The sequence below is a fragment of the Microtus oregoni genome, unplaced genomic scaffold (genome assembly GCF_018167655.1).
Source record: "Microtus oregoni isolate MIOR12 unplaced genomic scaffold, Mior012 000006F_ref0000085, whole genome shotgun sequence".
Classification (NCBI taxonomy): domain Eukaryota; kingdom Metazoa; phylum Chordata; class Mammalia; order Rodentia; family Cricetidae; genus Microtus; species Microtus oregoni.
Window position 1 is genome coordinate 46,123,987 of NW_024543065.1, and position 20,432 is coordinate 46,144,418.

Genomic DNA, 20,432 nt, shown 5'->3' on the forward strand with positions numbered 1-20,432 from the left:
GTGCTGCCATAAAACAGATGCCTTGATCAGTGGAACTGAATTGAAGACCCAGGCATAAAACTACACACCTATGCACACCTGATTTCTATAAAGAAGTCATAAATACACATGGAAGAAAGAAAGCATCTTCAACAAATGGTGCTGGTCTAACTGGGTGGAATGTAGAAAAATGCAAATAGATCCATATCTATCACCCTGCACAAAACTCAATTACAAGTGGGTCAAAGACCTCACCATGAATCCAGATACCTGAACCTGACAGAAGAGAAAGGGGAGAAGAGTTTTGAACTCACTGGCACAAGAGGCAGCTTTCTGTACAGAACACTGATAGCACAGGCACTAAGATCAAGAATTAATAACTGGAACTTCATCAAACTGGAAATCTTGTGGAAGGCAAAGAGTACCATCAATAGGGCAAAATGGCAGCCCACAAAGTAGAAAAAGATTTTCACCAACTCTAACAAAGGGCTTAGCCTGGTGATGGTGGCGCACGCCTTTAATCCCAGCACTTGGGAGGCAAAGGCAGGTGGTCCCTGTGAGTTCGAGGTCAGCCTGATCTACAAGAGCTAGTTCCAGGACAGGCTCCAAAGCTACAGAGAAACCCTGTCTTGGGGGGGATGGGGGGGGGGAGAAAAGAAGAAAAGGAAACCAGAGGGCTAATCTCCAAAACATATAAAGAACTCAAGAAACTAGACATTACAATACCAAATAATCCAATTAAAAAATGGGGTGCAGATCTAAACAAAGAATTCTCAACAGAGGAAACTCAAATGGTTTAGAATCACTTATAGAACTGTTCGACATCCTTAGCCCTCAGGAAAATTCAAATTAAAACAACTCTGAGATTCCATCTTAGTCAGAACAGCTAAGATCAAAAACAGAAGCAACAGCTCATGCTGAAGAGGATGTGGAGAAAAGGGAACACTCCTTCACTACTGGTGGGAGTGCAAACGTGTACAGTCACTTTGGAAATCAGTATGGCAGTTTCTCAGAAAACTGAGACTTGATCTCCCTCAAGACGCAGCTATACCACACTTGAGCACACACTCAAAGGATGTTCCATCCTATTACAAGGACATTTGCTCAACTATGTTTATAGCAGTTTTATTTATAAGAGCCAGAAACTGAAAACAACCTAGATGTCCCTCAACCCAAAGAATGGATAAAGAAAATGTGGTATATTTACACAATGGTGTATTACTCAGCTGTTAAAAACAATGACACTGATCGAGGGGCATTTAGGTTGTTTCCAAGTTCTGGCTATGACAAACAAAGCTGCTATGAACATAGTTGGGCACATTTCCTTGTGGCACAATTGAGCATCCTTTGAATATATACCCAAAAGTGGTACTGCTGAATCTTGTTGCTTCCTAATTTTCTGAGAAATTGCCACAATAACATCCAAAGGGGCTGTACCAGCTTGCATTCCTACCAGCAATGTAGAAGTGTTCCCTTTTCCCCACAACCTTTCCAGCACAAGTTGTCATCAGTGTTTTTGACCTGGGTCATTCTTACAGGTGTAAGATAAAATCTCAGAGTTGTTTTGATTTGCATTTCTCTGGTGACTAAGGATGTCGAGCATTTCCTTAAGTGTCTTTCAGCCATTTTAGATTCCTCTGTTGAGGTTTAGATTCCTCTATTTAGGTCTGTACTCCATTTTTTTTTTACTGGATTATTTGTTCTTTTGATGACCAATTTCTTGAGTTCTGTACATATTTTGGAGATCATCCCTCTGTCTCATGTGGGGTTAGTGAATATCTTTTCTCATTCTGTAGGCTGCCATTTTGTCTTGTTGACCGTGTCCTATGCTTTTCAAATGCCACTCAATCGAAGTAATGGATAAGGAAAATGTGGTACATTTACACAATGGAGTACTACACAGCAGAAGAAAGCAATGACATCTTGAGATGTCCAGGCAAATGGATGGATCTAGAAAACATCATACTGAGTGAAGTAACTCAGACCCAGAAAGACAATTATCATATGTACTCACTCATAAGTGGCTTTTAGACATAAAGCAAATAAACACCAGCCTACAGTTCACAATCCCATAAAACTTAGACAATAATGAAGACCCTAAGAGAAACATACATGGATCTAATCTACATGGGAAATAGAAAAAGGCAAGATCTCCTGAGTAAATTGGAAACATGGGGACCATGGAGGAGAGTAGAAGGGGAGGGGGGAGAAAGGGAGAGGAACAGAGAAAAAAGATAGATAGATAGATAGATAGATAGATAGATAGAATGAACAATGACATCATGAAAATTGCGGGCAAAAATGACTGAAACTAGAAAAAAAATCATTCTGAGTGAGGTAACCCAGACCCAGAAAGACAAACATGATATATACTCACCTAAAAGTGGATATCAGCTGTAAAGCAAAAATAATCGTGCTATAGTCCAAAACCGAGAGAGGCTAAGTAACAAGGAGGGCTTAAGGGGAGAATGCAATGACCTTCCTGGACAAGGTATTTCCCTATTCTATTTCGAATAGATTTTTCAGGTTGGACTGGGGTTGGGTAGGGTTGGAAACAGAGGAATCAGATCTGAGGGAAAATACTGGAAGAAACAACTGGAATTGAGGGACATCTCAGAGACAAGATGGAAACCTAGTGCAATGAAAACGCCATGGTATCTATGAGAGCAAATCTAGCAACCTCATAGTAACAGGGGACACGGAGCCACAAGTAGGACTGGGACACCAAACCAAGCACAAAACCTTCGACCTACAGTGTGTCCTGCCTGCAGTGTTCTGGGACTGGAGTCTAGTAGAACCCTAATCAAAAAGACCAGAGAGTACAGCTAATGGACTCTAAACAAACAGCTAGGGAGCCTGCAAGGGACTAACCTAGACCCTCTGCATAGGGGTGACAGTTGGGTAGCTTAGTTTGTTTTGGGGACTTCAAGCAGTAGGACCAGGATCTGCCCCTGGTGCATGAACTGGCTTTTTGGAATCCATTCCCTATGGTGGGATGCCTCGCTCAGCCTTGATGCAGATGGGAAAAGCTTGGACTTGGTCCTGCCTCAACTTGATATGCCACGTTGACTCCCATAGGAGGCCCTATCCTTTCTGAGGCGTGGGATGGGTGAGATAGAGAGGAGGTGGGGAGAGGGGATAGGAGAAGTAGAGGGAGGGGAAATTGTGTTTGGTATGTGAAATTTAAAAATTGTTTAATTAAAAAGATCAGAGAGACTTCATCCAGCAACGGATGGGAACAAATGCAGAGTCCCTCAGCCAAACATTAGGCAGAGCTCAGGGTGTCCTGCAGAGGAGGGGGAGGAAGGATCTGAGGAACCAGAAGGGTCAGGGACACCATGAAAACAGGGCCCACAGAATCAACTGACTTGGGACTCATGGGGGCTCGCAGAGATCAGGGAACCTGCAGGGGTATGCCCAGGTCCTTACAGATCACAGTGTCTGAATATGCAGTGTATATATGCTACGGCTGAGGAACTTGGCGTTCTTGTGGGATCCCTAATAGCGGGAGTGCAGGATGTCTCTCATTCTTTTGCCTACTTGTGTGACACTTCTGCTCCTGGTGGATTACCTCATCCAACCTTGATGTGACTGTATGTGTCTTTTCTTACGGTAGCTTGGTATGCTGTGTCTTGTGAATGTGCCTGGGAGGCCTGCCCTTTTCAGAGGGGAGGCAGAGGGGGTGGATCTGCAGGAGAGGGGAGAGAAGACTGTGGGGGAAGAAGGGAGAAGAAAGAGAGAAGACTAAAAAAATAAATGAAGCCGGGCAGTGGTGGTGCATGCCTTTAATCCCAGCACTAGGGAGGCAGAGGCAGGACACTGTCTCTGAAAATAAATAAATAAATAAATAAATAAATAAATAAATAAATAAAATACAATTAAATAAATAAATATGACCAAGCTATTAAAAAGAGAGAGAAAGAGCACTTGCTGCTCTTCCAGAGGTCTCTGGTTCGATTCTCAGCATGCATATGGAGGATTCCAGCTGTGCTCTTCTCTTCTAAAGAATTCGATGCCCTCTTCTGCCCTGAGGATATTAGATACACATGTGCTGCATGCACATCTATGCAGTCAAAACACCTATAACACATAAAGTATTTTTCAGTTAAAGGAAATATCCCATCCTATGAAAGAAAAAAAAAGACCGTAAGCACCATGAACTTTCCACATTCCAGTCACGATGCTAACCAAGCAAAGGATAGTACATAGGCTTCCCTGTCCAGCACCCCCACCCCCACACAGTGTGCAAGATTGCAATGGGGCAGGAGCCACCTGCAGGAGGACCACAGTAGTGACTCTTTCCTCCCAGCTTAAACAATACAGCAAAGGTAGGCGAGAAATCAGCCTGGGAAGACCTGGGGCATAAGCTTGTGCTTGCTCAGGACAACATGACCAGCCACTCAAGCCTGTAGACAGTGCTACCAGCAGCAGTCACTTAGACACATGCACAAAACTCCCACAGGCCCTCTAAGCTCAAGATTGTGGGAGGTTCTCAGACTGACTAATGAGCTGAGACATCTTCAGTCTGACAAAGAAGGTGGGAAGGCCTGTCACTTTGCATTAAGGAAATTGAAGGCAAAACTAAGTAACTGATCCTAGCCCACAGGCCCATGGAACCCATGGATTGGCAGGAAAGCAGGAGGCAGAGAGGGTGGATAGGGGGAGCAATCAGGAGGCAAAACTGTGGGGCAGTAGCCCAGAAAGACTCAAGCAGTCCCACAGACCTTTCTAGATGACAACAGATAAGAGACAGGAACATCTGCCACACAGGTAAAGACACAACACGGTGGACAAGGGGGAAAATGCAGACAGCCGATTGAGTTAGCTTTCGAGCACCTGCAAGACCTCTTCCCAAGCTCTCAGCCTGGAGTGGCTGTAATACAAAGCAGAACAGGATGCTTCAGGACAGGCTGTTTTAGAAAAGAAGAATTCATGGGCTGTGAAGAAAAGACGGGCCAGAAATTAGTGGATACAAAGAGTTCAGTGGGGGCAGAGATTCCTGGGCTCCCAACTCTACAAAGAAAGAAAGTCTGGCAGCTAGTTTATCTCAGAAACTCAATATCCAGCAGGAGACCTCAGAAAGAATATAAAGGCCAGAACTACTTTTTAAAAGAATACAAGGTATCTTAAAAGATGCAAAGCCATAAGCCATGAACAAACACATATATTTGACAAAATATCAGTAATCATTTTAACTGGCAGGAGATAAGACAAACAGAAGATAACTCATATTATCTTATATATGATTGTCTGTATATACTCAGGACCCAGAATGCACGTGGAGAAGGGTGTCGCTAGAAATCTGGGAGTTAAGGAGAACGAGGCAAAGGGATGGAAATAGATATCAGCCTCACAAGCAATCGAATACATCCAAACTAAAGTAATGCAATGTACCTTTCTGAACTCGTGATCATCATCCTCATCATCATAATAATAAAACTTGATGCTAAACGTTACCAAAGATTCAAGAAAATAGGTGTATTTCTCCCAAAATGGAGAGTGAGCAGTGTCTTCAGTCTTTGGAGACCAGCATGGTGACACTAACATCAGAAAAATAGAAGCTAAATCCCAAGACCCAGTAAAGTTCTGCTTCTAGGGTCATACATAAGAAAGCAGTTACACACGTACATGAAGTGAGGCATGGCAAGGAGGACATGTGTAGAGAGCTAGGGAACCAATGCATAAATAAACTAGACTGTAACTTTCTGAAGGTAGTACAGAAAAAAAACAAACCTGACCTGTTTGTCTACCAGTGAGAACAGACCTCAAAATTTATCAAAGGTTTAGGGCACTTGTTGCTGTTGCATAGAACCTGGTTTCAACTCCCAGCTTCCACATGGCAGCTCAGAACCAGTAACTTGTCTTAGGGGATCTGCCACCCTCCTCTGGCCTCCATAGACTTTGTATGCACTTGGAGCACACACAGCATGCAGGCAGAAAACACCCATACACATAAAATGAAGTTAAAAAAAAAAAACAACTCTTTCAAAGCTACTTGTGGAATTGCTTTAAGAAAAGAGACTGCATTGCCTAAACCAGGTTCTATGCAACAGCAACAAGTGCCCTAAACCTTTCATAAATTTTGAGGTCTGTTCTCATTGGTAGACAAACAGGTCAGGTTTGTTTTTTTTCTGTACTACCTTCAGAAAGTTACAGTCTAGTTTATTTATGCACTGTACTTATAGAGATGAACTGTGTACACAAGGAATCTACCCAAGCTCAGCAGCTCTGACACACTGAGGACTACATAAAGATTGGAATAGAGCAGACATGATAAAACTATTGGATTTATTGGGGAAGGGTTTTTTTTGTTTTGGTTTTAGTTTGTTTTTCATTTGTTCCTTGAGTAAGGATCTATGTATCCCTGGCTGACCTGGAGTTCAATACACAAACCAGGCAGGCTTTGAACTCACTGAAATCTGGTCTGTCTCTGCCTCTCTAATGCTGTTATTTAAGGCACGTGCCTCCACACCCGGCCAAAATAGCTGTTTATTCAGAGATGGTGTTTTTATTCATCTTTACTCTTTTCTGTAATTTCAGAACTTGCCAAAAATAATTTAGAATTAAAAACTAAATATCCAACTAGGCCCGGAAAGACAGTGAGTCCTCCTGGTGAACAGACCGGGTTGGGGTCACAAAATCACAGGAGGGCTCACCTCAGGGTGAAGTGAGAAGACAGACATCTTTAGGACTGCAAATGAAAAGCCCAGAAGCTTCAGACAGTGATACTAGATGGTGGGAGGCAGCAGTATCTACGGAGATGGAGCCCTCCGCACCAGGAACAGGGAGGAAATGTAGGGATCAGCAGTACCCAAGGCACTGGAGTGAGACTGCAGAACACAGTGTTCACAGGCCCAGTCTTACGGTGGAATGACTTGCAGGTGCCTCACTCAAACCCTTAAAAACACTCTTGCACATACTACTTCAAATTTTAAAGCCCTTCCTAGGGTGTTTACACACCCACCACATTTAAACCGTGGACCTAAGTTTGATAAACTAGGTTTTAGCTGTCTGCCTAGAAAGGTTACTACCTGAACTTCTCAAGTTTGTGCCTTCATGGAATCTGTGGCATTCACAATGTTTTTCTTAATTACCTTTTGATATTTATATTTTGTTCAGGGCTCTTGTATATTTTTAATGTATTATTACTGTGTGTGTGCCATGGCACAGTTGCGGACTGTTGGGTTGCAAGCACTCCACCAGCTGAGCCATCTCACCAGTCTTCCACTTGTTGGTGTTTAGGGACTAATTTTTTTTTTTACTTATGTATGTGTGTCTGTGTGACTATATGCCACGGTGTGCGGTGCCCCGAAATCCACAGCAGGTTATCACACCTCTGGTGCTGAAGTCACGCGTAGTTGTGAACCACCTACCACGGATGCTGGGAAACAAACTCAGGCTCTCTGAGAGGCAGTAAGTGCTCTGTAGGCAGAGCCAGCACTCCATCCCAGCCTTTATTTTTCTTCTTTTTTAAGACAGGGCCTCAAACTCATAGTTCTCCTGCCTTAGCCTCCAAAGTGCTGGGATTATCGGCATGCCATCCCTGGCTATTATTAGCAGGTTAACACAAGCTCTTTGAAAAAAAAACAAGAACAAAAAAAACACACAGTCACCCTTCACCCATGATGATCATACATGATTAGTACATACCACTCATTTGCCATGTCATGCAGAAATTCTCAGTGGATCAGTATAGAGAGCATTTCCATATTTGGACAGGTTCCCAGGTTATTTTTAAGCAAACTGGAATATTATGATATTATCACTAATATATTTCCCCTATTCCTTGAAAGAACAGTATCTAGGATCTGGCTGGATGAAATTTTACTGATATATTTCCAAGAATGAATTCAGCTGAGAGATGGCAGCTTGTGATGTTTCCATCAGGTGAATATTTATTTCAATAATTATTTAACTTGGAAAGACCTATATGGGGACAGCAGGTCCACTACCTTCCTCAAGATCCTGCTTAATTAAGAAGACACAGCTGGCCATAGTAATGAATGCCTTTCATCCCAGCACTTGGGAGGCAGAGGAAAAGGATCTCTTATGAGTTCAAGACTAGCCTGGTCTTCACAGGCAAGTTCCAGGCTAACCAGGACTAAACAGTAAGATCCAATCTCAAAAAGCAAAAACAATTCAAAATTCAAGTCCAAGTTTCCAACAGGGAAAATCCCAAAGCCGTAATTTGGGAAGGGGGCCAGGAACATGTTCTCAGAAATCACAACTCTTCAGACATTACAAGGTGTTGTTATTTCAATTGCTTTATTTTTCTCAGCAATAACTAGTCATTTTCAGAAACTCTCACAGAGTTAACCATCGAGTACAGCATAGAGATTAACCAGGCTTCTTCACAGCATTTGATTATCGCTAACTCTGCTCCCCTGACACTGACCCGGGACCCATCTAGTCTTCCTAGACTATCTTCACTGCTGGGGATTTTGTTATAGGATCTGAAAATGATGTTCGCATTGTGACAGCAGTGAGCCTTGGCCACCAAAGTCTGATGCCAGATAACCATCACCCTGCACCACTCCATTCGGGCCCTCTGCTTCTCGGGGACAGCGGTGCTGCCATGTGGTGACAGCACACATCAATGCAGCTCACCTGTCAGCTTTGACACTGTAGTGGGTTTTATTATTTTCTTTTTAATTTGAGGAAAGACATGAAGTTAATAGAGACATTATTTTAGAACATTTTATATCTTAGTAGCTCATATTTGCTTGCTTCACTGCTACACTATTTTAACTTATAAGTATAAGGCCGAAACATTGAAACTATTTTTTCCCACCTTTCATAGCAGGGGGTAAATGGAATAAATGCAAATTTAATTAATTTTTTAAAAATAAATTTCTAAAAGTTATCATTTAGAAACATCAAAAATTAAGAAACTGAAAACAAGAAAAAAACAACTGTACTTGAATTGTGAAAAGAAACTCTAAGGCATTCAGAAATACATATTGATCCATAGAGGCTGGCAAGAGAGCTCAGCATTTAAACACACGCTAGCAATAAAGCACACACATGCTGTTCTATCATGAGGACTAATGTTTGGACCCGAGCACCCATACTGGGCAGCTCAGAATGGGCAAATCCAGAGTTAGAGAACTGATTAGTGGTTGCCAGGGCCTGGAAGTAGGGAGAAAGGGAGAGACTACTAATAGATACGAGATTTCTTCTTGTGGTGACAAACATGCTCTAGAATTAGAGGCTGGAAGCGCCATTCTGTGACTATTTTACAAACCAATAAACTGTGTAACTTTTTAAGTATGTAGATCAATTTTCTAGTAGGTAGATATTATCGCAATAGTTATTAAATTTTTAAAAGGGAAAAAAAAGACAAGTGGTTGCTTCTGATGAAGGCCTAAGCAAGAAAGGAAGCAGTGACACTAAGCCACACCAACACTGCTGTCCTCCTGTCCTCTATGGGGAGCTCCCCTAGTGCTTTCCTGGTCCCAAAGCCCCTGCTGGACTCCCTTGTGTCTCTCTGATCTTAACTCTCCTCTCCAGCTCCCAGGCCATGATCAGACTGAAGCCTCTGACAGCAGCAGCCTCTCACACATTCTCCACTCCACACACCTTTCCAGCCATGTTCTGGCTCACAGTGCCTCCTGCTGACAATTCTGAGGCTCCTAGCTCTGCAGCCGGCATGCAGGTCCACCTGGGCTCTCCTAGCCTCTCCTACCTAAATTCAGTGTGTATGCAGACATCAGTCATATATTGCACACCCCAGCTCTCAAGCATACCTGCGGGGCAACGGGCAGGCCAGACCCTTGCTTACCAGGATGCACCCATCCGATGCCTTGCTTTTACCTCTTGGCTTATTCAAGGTAACCTCCACCTCCATAATTCTGCACCCCTACTGACCTCTATGCAGACTGTCTCATCTCCCAAGGCATCAGTGAACTGAGCTGCAGTGGGGCTTAGGGTTTCCCTCCATGTCTCAATCTTCTTATATCCTACAGAGTGTGTGTGTAGCCCCAGGGAGCTGGGAAGTATCATTACCTGAGTGAACCACCTTGGAAAGTGGCCTGTTAGGTCCTCAGGGTAAAGGCTCACATCTGTTCTTGTTCTCACAGCAAGTACGAAGTATACTACACAGCATCAGCCTGAATCTGGTTCTGAATACATGAGTTGCTGTGGGACAATGATCTTGTACCCTGTAAAGATTTGTCAGTTGTATTGGTTTAATAAAATGCTGATTGGCCAGTAGCCAGGCAGGAAGTATAGGCAGGGTGGTCAGGCAGGAAGTATAGGTGGGGCAATGAGAACAGGAGAATTCTGGGAAGAGGAAAGACTCAGTTTGCAGGCCTCACCCAGACAAAAAGGAAGCAAGATAAGACTGCCTCACTGATACAAGATACATGGGTAACACAGACAAGAATTATGGGTTAATGTAGGCTTAAGAGCTAATATGAAGCCTGAGCTAATAGGCCAACCAGTTTATAATTAATGTAGACCTCTGTTTCTTTGGGGCTGAATGGCTGCAGGATTGGGCAGGATAGAAACCTCTGGCCACAATGAGTTAAGAACGAGAGGAAAGGGATAAGGGCTGCCAGCCAAACTGGGTATGGTTCATCTTCCCCAAAACAAGTGATGACATAGCTGTGTCTAGCTCTGTGGACAGGCAGAGTGACAGCAAGGCTCTGTATCATGGATAACTAACTGGATTCCCCTACTGCATTCAGGAATTGCTAACTGGCTGATTCCTTGGCCTATTCTCTTGCTGCTGTCTCTCAAGGAACCACATCAACTAGGGTGGCCAAGGAAAACCTGGATCCTCATCCTTGGGAACACATTGACCTTGCAAGAAAAAGCAGACGTTTTATCTCACCTGGATTTGAGCTACTGGGAGCCCAGCTGCCCTTCTTTCTTCCTCCTCGGGGCTTCCCTCTATGTGCCATGCTGGATCCTGAGGGCACAGAGCTAGGAAACAAAAAAGAAGTCATGGAGGTACCTCCTCCTGCCATAAGTTCATGTACTCTATGGAAATGAGGAAGGCTATGCCCTGCCTCTGCTCTTACCATCTACATAAGGAAGAAAGCTACTTCTTCACCCCACAGATGAAGGAAATAGGACTTGGAGAAGGTGACAACATGTGACTCCCCACTCTCCTATGCTATGAGGAACCATCTCTGAGAAAGCACTTTTCATAACCTTTCTGGGTCTGAGCCCTAAGTGTCTAGACATTAATTCTCATGTTATCTGTCCTAGAGATGTCCTCTTTTCTGATTCCTCTTTATTCTAACTCTGTAGAGGGAGAGCTGGACTACCAGCTCTAATCCCAGCTATGGCAGATCACAGAAGCTAGAGGATATTACAGACAGCACAGTTGAGGATAGAGGTTGTTGACTCACCCCAGGAAGCAGAAGAGTCAGCAGCTGCCATCCCCCAAGACTGGTCCATAAGGGCACCTGCAGAGCAACCTCAGGTTAGGACTGTGACAAAACCCAGGAACTAAAGGTAACATAAGAAAAAATGAGCATGGCAAAGCCCTATACAGAGTCCAAGGGTGTAGGTGGAGTTTCTGTGTCTCAGCAGCAGTTCCTGAATAACCACTCAGAGATTGTTTATTAATTATAAATGCTCGGCCAATAACTTAAGTTTGTTTAGTTAGTTCTTATAACTTAAATTAACCCATTTCTATCAATTTATGTGCTGCCCCGAGTACATACCTCAGGTATATACTTCTCATCCTGCTCACTCTGAGTCTCATGGTCTCTTCTGACTCCCAAGACTCCGCCCTTCTTCCTCCCAGGGTCCTGTCTGGCTGTCCCACCTGTATGGCCTGCCTAGCTACCAGTTAGTCAGCTCTTTAACTAAACCAATCAGAAGACACCTTGGCAAAGGCACATCTTCACAGTGTACAAAAAGATTTTTTTGTAACAAGGGCATATGGCAAAGCCAACATAACCTGGATTTGCACAGGAAATGCACCTATGGCATATGATTTAACAACAGGGCTATTAAAGACAGAATCGTTTAAATGGCTGAATAAGTATCTGATAAGATGCAACATTACTTATTTTTTATGTACATAGAATACTGCTGTGGGACAGTATTCTTATACCCTGTAAGGATTTGTCACTTGTATTGGTTTAATAAAATGCTGACTGGCCAGTAGTCAGACAGGAAAAATAGGCAGGGTGACCAGAACAGGAGAATTCTGGGAAAAGGAAAGGCTCAGTCTGCAAACACAGAGGAAGCAAGATGAGAATGCCTCACTGATAAAAGGAACCAAATCACATGGCTAACACAGACAAGCAGAATGGGATAATGAAGGCTGTAAGAGATAATATGAAGCCTGAGCTAATAGGCCAACCAGCTTATAACTAATGTAGACCTCTGTGTGTTTCTTTGGGATTGAATGGCTGTGGGATGGGCAGAATAGAAACTTTAATCAACAGAATAGCATCTTGATGTCTAAAACAATCACATAGCACTATTAACATGGTTTTTAAAAAACAGATCAATGTTATATACATGAAATGCAAGAATAAAGGTGAAAACACAGGAGAAGTAAAAAACATTTTGATTGTGTATATTGTATGACTATCAGCTAACGAGTTCCATAAATTATTGGAATATCTCATCAAGGCCCTTTTCAGAAGTTGACCATCAACTACACAAAATTTATGTTGTCTTTTATGGATAATTTCCCCTTAACCACTCGTCAGTTCTAATTTTGTACTAAGACAACTAGGCCTTCTATTATCTCCCAAAGCCAGCAATCCCTGACCTATAGTGACAGTAGGTCACTTCCTGTAGGGAAGGTACAGAAAAATCAAGATTTGGACTCACCCCAAAAGGGCCACGGGTTGATGGCTGCCATCCCTGAGAATTAATCAACCAGGGCCCTGCCCAGCACTGCAATCACCAACCTAAAGACAAAGTGAAAAAAGACAAAATCGGTCCTTTCTCACAAAAGAGCTAGCAAGAACAAAGAGACCCGTCCACAAAGGTAACAAAAGACCCCTGAGAAGCACGATCTTTTAAAAACTAGAATTTACACTTCAAACATAACAGAGTACAGTTAGAGAGATGAGCCTGCACGATGATCTGAGTTCCACATGGTAAATACATGCAGTGAGCAGAAAGCAAGTAATTTGGCCCTGGAAGGTAGAGACAGGAGGGTCCCTGGGGATTTCTTTTTTTTTTTTAATTTATTTATTTATTAAAGATTTCAGTCTCTTCCCCTCCGCCGCCTCCCATTTCCCTCCCCCTCCCCCAATCAAGTCCCCCTCCCTCATCAGCCCAAAGAGCGATCAGGGTTCCCTGCCCTGTGGGAAGTCCAGGGACCACCACCCACCCCATTGTATTCATTCTGCCCCACAGTTTTGTCATTTTTCTTTTTCTTGTGTGTGTCTCTGTTGACTGTGAGGTTGGTGTTGGGACTCTCTCTTGGCTTTTGAGATAGGGTTTCTTACTGGCCCTGGGCATTTCTGACCCAACACAGACACACACAAGAAAAAGAAAAATGACAAAACTGTGGGGCAGAATGAATACAATGGGGTGGGTTTGGGAGCGGGGTCGACCAACCCTGGTTAAGGGTGAAAATGTGTACGTCACTCATTACAAGAGATCCATTCCACTTCAAACCTGCACACAATGCTCATACATTAATGCTCCAAAGCTGAAGGAAGGGGGAAACAGAGTGACTCCTAAATTTGTGCCAGAAGGATTGGGGGTGAGGGGGAGTAATGAAAAGCTCTAGAATGGGGGGGGGGTTACAGCAGCACACTGTATATACAACCAATCCACTAAATCGCTTTATTACTGTATTTCACATATATAACATTGATCTGGTTTTTTTTTTAACGATGTTAACAGTGCTATGTGATTGTTTTATCCTTGTTTTCATCGCCATAGACATCAAGGCGGTATCCTATGTGCATGTTAAAGTCAACATGTTAAAGACAACAACAAAAAAACACCTGCAAGGCCTTCCACACTCAAGACTATCGGTCCCCTCCTGGAGTCATGTCAGAGGCAAAACTTCAAAGTCAGACTCCACAAATGCACGGATGCAGAGACTGTGTGTCAGAGAAATGCTTGGCACTAACCAAGAGCAAGCTTACAGAGACTCAGATACCCCGGGATTTGAGCCAAAACTCAAGGCAAGCAAGTAGCAAGAATCCTACAAACGCACACTCCGAAAACTCAAGGCAAGCAAGTTGCAAGAACCCTGCACGCAAACCCACACAACACAACACACGCACCTCCGTGTCGCTTTAAACTGAAAAGAACTCGGGCCCTTCCTAAGTCAGGTTTGACGCCCTTCATGCTTCCTTGCTTGGAAGAAAAGGGATGAGAGCCTACTGGACACTATCTCGGCTCCTAGCCTCCGCAAGCGGGTCACTCCAGGCACTGTTTTCAGGGAGCTGCTCGCCTTACCTGGCCCGCAGCCACCGGCCCTGATCCTGCGCTGCGGCGTCGCTGGCTCGGGGCTGCTGCCCTGGGCGTCCGGCTTTTCCTGCACCGAGACAAAGTTCCAGGCCTGGCCTACTTGCCCCCCTCGGCCTTTCCCAGCCTGAAGAAACCCCGCACCCAGACCCCGGAGCCGGGGGGTCGAGGGCAACCGGGCACTGAGGAAACAAGGCGCTCGACGCACCCCGGTACTGAAGCAGCCCGCCCGCAGGCGCCGCTTCTCCGTGATCGTTCCCCAAACCCGCCTGTCTCTCAGTGACAACAATATCTGCTCCTTTGCACTCCAAGATAAGGCCTTACATCGGCCGTGGACAATGGCGGCCGCACCCCCTGGAGTCGACCAGGGCGCAACGCGAGGACTACTGGGAGTTGTAGTTTCAAGGATGCGCGCTTGGCCCTTCTACCGGAAGTCAGCCAAGGCCTTTTTCGGAGCATCCCCAGTCCGAAGTCCGGCTTCTGCAGCACTCAGACTCTTAGGTTCCATTTGTTTCTGATTTCTATCAGCCTGAGAGCCGGACTACGTTGATTGGCTAGGAAGTTCAATCTGCCTCTCAGAAAAATGGCATTTCCCAAATAGCAACTTTCGAAGTCGGAGCTTGGCGTCGGTGAATGATCTCTAGGAAGTAATTGCTTCAATCTTGACAAAATTGAGAAGCTGGTTGTTGTTATTATACCTCTTTTTTTTAGATGAAGACCCTAATTCTGAGTGTCCCCTGCCTATGAAGAACATCAGGAATTGTCTCAAGAATCTCTTTTAAGGTGGAAAAAATCTTATGGGAGTCTAAATTATCAAATTACTTTGTGATATTTCACTGAGTAAGCATTTACTGAGCAGCAATTAAAAACAGAAAAAAGCCAAAGAAACTTCTGCCAAATCAGACCTGTTTATGGCATGTGGAGTGGCATATATGCAGGGCAAGACCACATTTGAAAAATGCAAGTAAAAGTGGTGTAGGCATAAACTAGCAACATGAAGTTATAGATCACAGAGAAGCAATGGTGACCCCAGAAAACACATTATCCAATGAAAGGGACTTAGAATGGTTCTCTGTATTAAGAGGAAAGAGAATGGAAATGATGAAGAGCAAGTTAAAAGATAAATGGCTTAAAGCTGTAAGACTAGAGAGTGTCAGAGATTGACAGGAAGAAGAAATGACCGTGAGCTTCTAATCCTCCTGCCTTCACCTCAAGAGTGCAAGGGTTACAGGCATCAGTAGTTTTATGCAATGCTGGTGATTCACCTCAAGCCTTTGTTCATGCTAGGCAAGCACTATACAAACTGAACTGCATCCCTAGACTAGGAATCCAGCTTTTTTCTTGTGAGTTAGGGAAGAACTGAAAAGTTTAGGTGGGGAAGTGGTGACATTGTGTGTGTGTTTAATGAATTAATTAATTGCTATAGAGAAGGGAGTTCAGGAAACAAGAGATGGGGGTCATTTAGAATTCTGGACCACAGTGAACAAGGCAGACCTCAGAAATAGTTTCAAACAAGAGGAAAAGTTATTTAAAGAAGGCCTGTGGGTTGGGTTTGTAAGAGTAATATAGGCACTCAAAGGGAAAGAAGAAAAGGAGTAAGTCTCCCATCACATGCAGAGGAACTAAGAAGGAAAGATGAGCTTGAGAGAAGCCTATCCGAGAGTATAAAAGGGACACGGGACTGACAGGAACCCCAGGTGGACAGGAAGGTGAACTTGGGCACAAATACAGAACTGAACAGAATAACAATATGTGGTTAGTGGAGCAGAAGCTCCACATAAAATGATCAGACAGAGAAACAATGCTGAAGATAGTTTTCAGGAAAATTCACTTGATACATAAGCTTGATCACTTGTATGTTATCTACCCCCAAGAACACACTTAAATGTAGAAGGAATGAGCCACCTCTACAAAGTTGTACTCTGATGGCACATGCAAGTTAGGTCATACAGACACGCGCACGTGCACATACACACCCCCACACACCCACACACATAGTTCATACATACAAAACAGATATGTTCAGGTAAGAAGGCAAATTCCAAACTCTGTTATTTCAACAGATAAATGTAATTTTCCAGCACAACCATAATTCCTGTAGGAAGTCAAAAATAGAGTCCAAATGATGGCTCAGCACCTTAGCAGGCAAAGGCATCCTGACAACCTTCATTAAATAACCAGGTCCCTTCTGATGGTTAGAGGAGAAAACTAACTTCTAAAACTCACTTTCTGACCTCCACATAGTGCTTTGACAATTGCATGTCCAAAAACAAGGACGGAAACATGCACACCAATCTGTCAATCAACAAATATATACCATTAAAACAAAATAAATTAAACAGCAATAACTCGAGTTGAAGACTATAGTTATTTAACTTCTACTTTCAATAGTTTTATCTTTTCATAGAAATCAGATTATAACGGACATTCACACTCTGAAACTGATAAATAATTCTTTTTCAATACAAGCTTTATTGAGACATAATTCACATAGTGTACAATTCATCAACTTACATTATGCAATTTTCCAGGTGTGGCAGTACACCTAAATCCCAGCACTTAAGAGCCTGAAGCAGGAGGACTGCTATAAGTTTGGAGCCAGCCTGGTCAATGTGGAAGGAGTTGGTCTCAAATAAATAAATAAACAAAAGGAGATAACAGTTGAGTGGTATTTCACATATTGGTGGAGTCTTACAGTCATACCAAATTATTTTTTAATTAAGCATGGCATGCAGAATGAGCACATGACTGCAGGTGCACACAGAGACCAGAGGTATTGGGTCCCCTGGAGCTGGAATCACAGGTGGCTCTCAGCTGCTTGACGTGGGCTCTGGCAACCAGGCTGGGTCCTCTGGAGGAGGAGTGAGTGCTCTGAACCACCGAGCCACCTCTACAGCCCCACCTAAGAAATTTCAGACTTTCAGCAGACCCCAGAAATACTCAACACTTTAGTCTACACTCCTAATCTCCAATTTTCCCTCAAGAAAACTCAAGAAACCATGAGTCATATATATGTCTCTATAAATTTAATCGTTCATGGTATTTCATATAATGGAGTATTAAAATATATTACTTTCATTGTCTGGATCTCTTAACATTCTAAATGTTTAACCACGTATTAAGCAGCATTCTATTTCTTTTTATATTTACTACTTATTGAAAAACAATGTCCTAGTGATGAGTAAGCCATACCAACCACTCAATAACAATAAGCATTCAGATTGTTTTAACTTTTAGTACACGCAATGCTTCTCTGAAGATTCATTTACAGCCTTGGCAGACTTTTTTATTCTCTTGGGTACATATCTAAGACTGAGATTGTTAAATTACAAGCTAAGTCTCTGATGGAACTGTTGATGAAAAGGTCAATCCCCAGTACTGCCTCTCTCAAAATAAAGAGGAGAGATGAATGATCTACCTGCCAATTCCTCATATCTTACCAACCCTTGACATCAGCATCACCTCATTATGCTTTTCACACTTTCGCATTTAAATTGTGTGTGTGTGTGTGTGTGTGTGTGTGTGTGTGTCTCATGTGTACTTCAGTGACCAAGCAGCAGCCATACAACAACTTAGTGATGTCAGTTCTCTCCTTCCAACATCTGAGTCCTGTGTAACAAGCCCAGCTTGCCATGTTTAATGGTAACTGTTTGTAGCTTCAATTCAATTGTTCTTAATAAGTAAAAGCCAGACTTTGAGGGAGCCTAGGCAGTTTGGATGCTCACCTTAATAGACCTGGATAGAGGTGGGCGGTCCTTGGGCTTCCCACAGGTCAGGGAACCCTGATTGCTCTTCGAGCTGATGAGGTAGGGGGACTTGATTGGGGAGGGGGGGGGAATGGGAGGCGGTGGCGGGGAGGAGGCAGAAATCCTTAAATAAATGAATGAATTTAAAAAAAATCACTAAAAAAGCTGTATTGTTATGGAATATTCATACAAAAAAATAAGTAAAAGCCAGAGTCAGAAAAAAAGGCAAATGCTGAAAAATCAGAGAAGCAGAGCAGTGAGCCACTAGTTCTTACTTCTCCCAAATCCCTAGACTGAATGGGCGATCCTCTTTCTAGGAATCCTCACACTGAATTCACTGAGCTCCTATCTCCTCCTGCCTTTTATATTCCTCTCTCAAACAAGCCATATCCCTTCCTGTCTCCACCTCTCTAGTGTTGGGATTAAAGGTGTGTGACTCCCAAGTACTGAGATTAAAGGTATGAGCCACCACTGCCTGGCTTTGTTTCTCTTTTATATTGCATCAATCTTGTGGAACCCATGATGGATTTAAACTCACAGAGATCCATCTGCCTCTGCCTCCTGAGTGCTGGGTTGAAAGGTATGAGTCACCACTGCCTGGTCTCTATGGATAACTAGCGGCTAGATCCACACTCTGATCTTCAGACAGCTTTATTTGTTATAGCACAAAGTATCACGGCAAGCATTTGTACACACTGAACAATCTTGCTAGCTCACCTTTTCAAAATTTCTAAATTTTGATAAATTTTAACAATATATAGAGAATAGTAAATAACCATCTATGTGACCATATCAAATGATTGTCATGACTGTTTTGTAATGTCTCACTTTTATTTTGATCTGTCTTTTAAACACTATGAATCCATACAAAACCAGTAGCAAAAACCATATGAAGGTACCAGTGACTCCACCGAGGACTAGATCATCAAGGCAGGTGATGTGGATCTGGAGAAACACCTTCTCTGGAGCATCTCACTCTGCCTATCTTCCTGTGCCTGGTAGCCTTGCCTTAGCCAGGCAGGCGTGTTCCTCTCTGGTCTCAGCAAGATGATGTAACACTTGGGGATGAAGATGCCACCCAGAAGGCCAGCTGTGGAGGCCAGGATGGAGAAGATCTCTACAGCCACAGTGGACTTGCCCCGGGCACTGTGGTACAGGGGCAGGAACGCTGTCCAGACACTGCAGAAGAGCAGCATGCTAAAGGCCAGGAACTTAGTCTCATTGAAGACATCTGGTAGGCCCCTGGCCAGAAAAGCCACAGAGAAGGTACCCCCTGCCAGGAACCCCAAGTAGCCCAGCACACAGAAGAAGATGGTGCCAGAGCCCTCCTGGCACTGGATGACAATGTGCTGGGGCTCCGAGACCATATCCTTGTCTGGGAATGGTGGGGAGGTGGCCAACCAGACCCCACAAAGAACAACCTGCATGAAGGAAGCAATGAGGACCACTGAGGTGGAAGCCCCAGGGCTCAGGCACACCTGGATCCTGGCCCCTGGCCTGGTGACCCTGAAGGCCAGGACCACTGTGAGAGTCTTGGCCAGAACAGAGGAGACGGCCACCGTGAACACCACAGCAAAGGTCGTCTGGCGCAGGAGGCATGTGGGGACACTGGGGCGGCCAAGGAACAGCAAGGCACACAGGGCACAGAGGGAAAGGGAGATCAGCAGGAAGTAGCTGAGGGTTCTGTTGTTGGCCCTGACCACAGGGGTGTCCCTGTGCTTCAGGAACACTCCCAGAACCAGGACAGCCAGACCAGCCAGGAAGAGTGCCACCAAAGCCAGAATGAATCCCAGAGGTTCCTCAAAGGCCAGGAAGATCTCTGTCCTGGGCAGGCAGCGGTCTCTGGTGTGGCTCGTGTACTGCTCCTTTGGGCACAGGAGACATCTCTTCATGTCTACGGGAGACACAGACACCATTTCTGCAACACTGTGCCAACTGCACCAGCTCGGAAGGAAGGCGCCCCAAGCACTCCCTGCCCTTACAGCCTTTCCATCAAGTCATGGATTTATGAATTATTCTTAGTGACCAGGGCTGGGATAGGTGATATTAGAGGCATAGGCACAAAGGAAAAAGCTGCATTTCTGTGTCTGTCTTATGTGAGGGTTTCTGTTTCTGTCTTTAGTGTCACATGGAACTCAGGCTGAGTAGCAGAGGGTGGCCATGAACTCCTAAGCCTCCTTCCACAACTTCTCAAGTGCTGTCATTATAGGCCTGCACCACTATACCTAACCTATGTGAGTTTCCGTGTGTGCCGCTTTGTGTGTGCATACATGTATGATTGTGGTTGTAAGTGCTTGTTGGAAC

At 44.0% G+C, this 20,432-nt stretch overlaps 2 protein-coding genes across 2 annotated transcripts in view; both read right to left on the reverse strand.

Annotated features, from left to right (window-relative positions):
• The window catches only part of Znf606 (zinc finger protein 606), a 27,471-nt gene extending 12,732 nt beyond the window's left edge, over nt 1-14,739 (reverse strand). The window contains exons 1-5 of the mRNA XM_041653329.1: nt 14,591-14,739; nt 14,374-14,452; nt 12,781-12,860; nt 11,337-11,393; nt 10,814-10,905 (exon numbers count right to left, since the gene is read on the reverse strand). Of these exons, the coding sequence (XP_041509263.1) occupies nt 10,814-10,905; nt 11,337-11,393; nt 12,781-12,811 (180 nt within the window). The 5' untranslated portion in view covers nt 12,812-12,860; nt 14,374-14,452; nt 14,591-14,739. The remainder of the gene's footprint in view (nt 1-10,813; nt 10,906-11,336; nt 11,394-12,780; nt 12,861-14,373; nt 14,453-14,590) is intronic.
• Nucleotides 14,243-20,432, reverse strand: part of LOC121449894 (vomeronasal type-2 receptor 26-like) — a 26,860-nt gene continuing 20,670 nt past the window's right edge. The window contains exons 7-9 of the mRNA XM_041654556.1: nt 19,086-20,022; nt 16,069-16,115; nt 14,243-14,736 (exon numbers count right to left, since the gene is read on the reverse strand). Of these exons, the coding sequence (XP_041510490.1) occupies nt 14,243-14,736; nt 16,069-16,115; nt 19,086-20,022 (1,478 nt within the window). The remainder of the gene's footprint in view (nt 14,737-16,068; nt 16,116-19,085; nt 20,023-20,432) is intronic.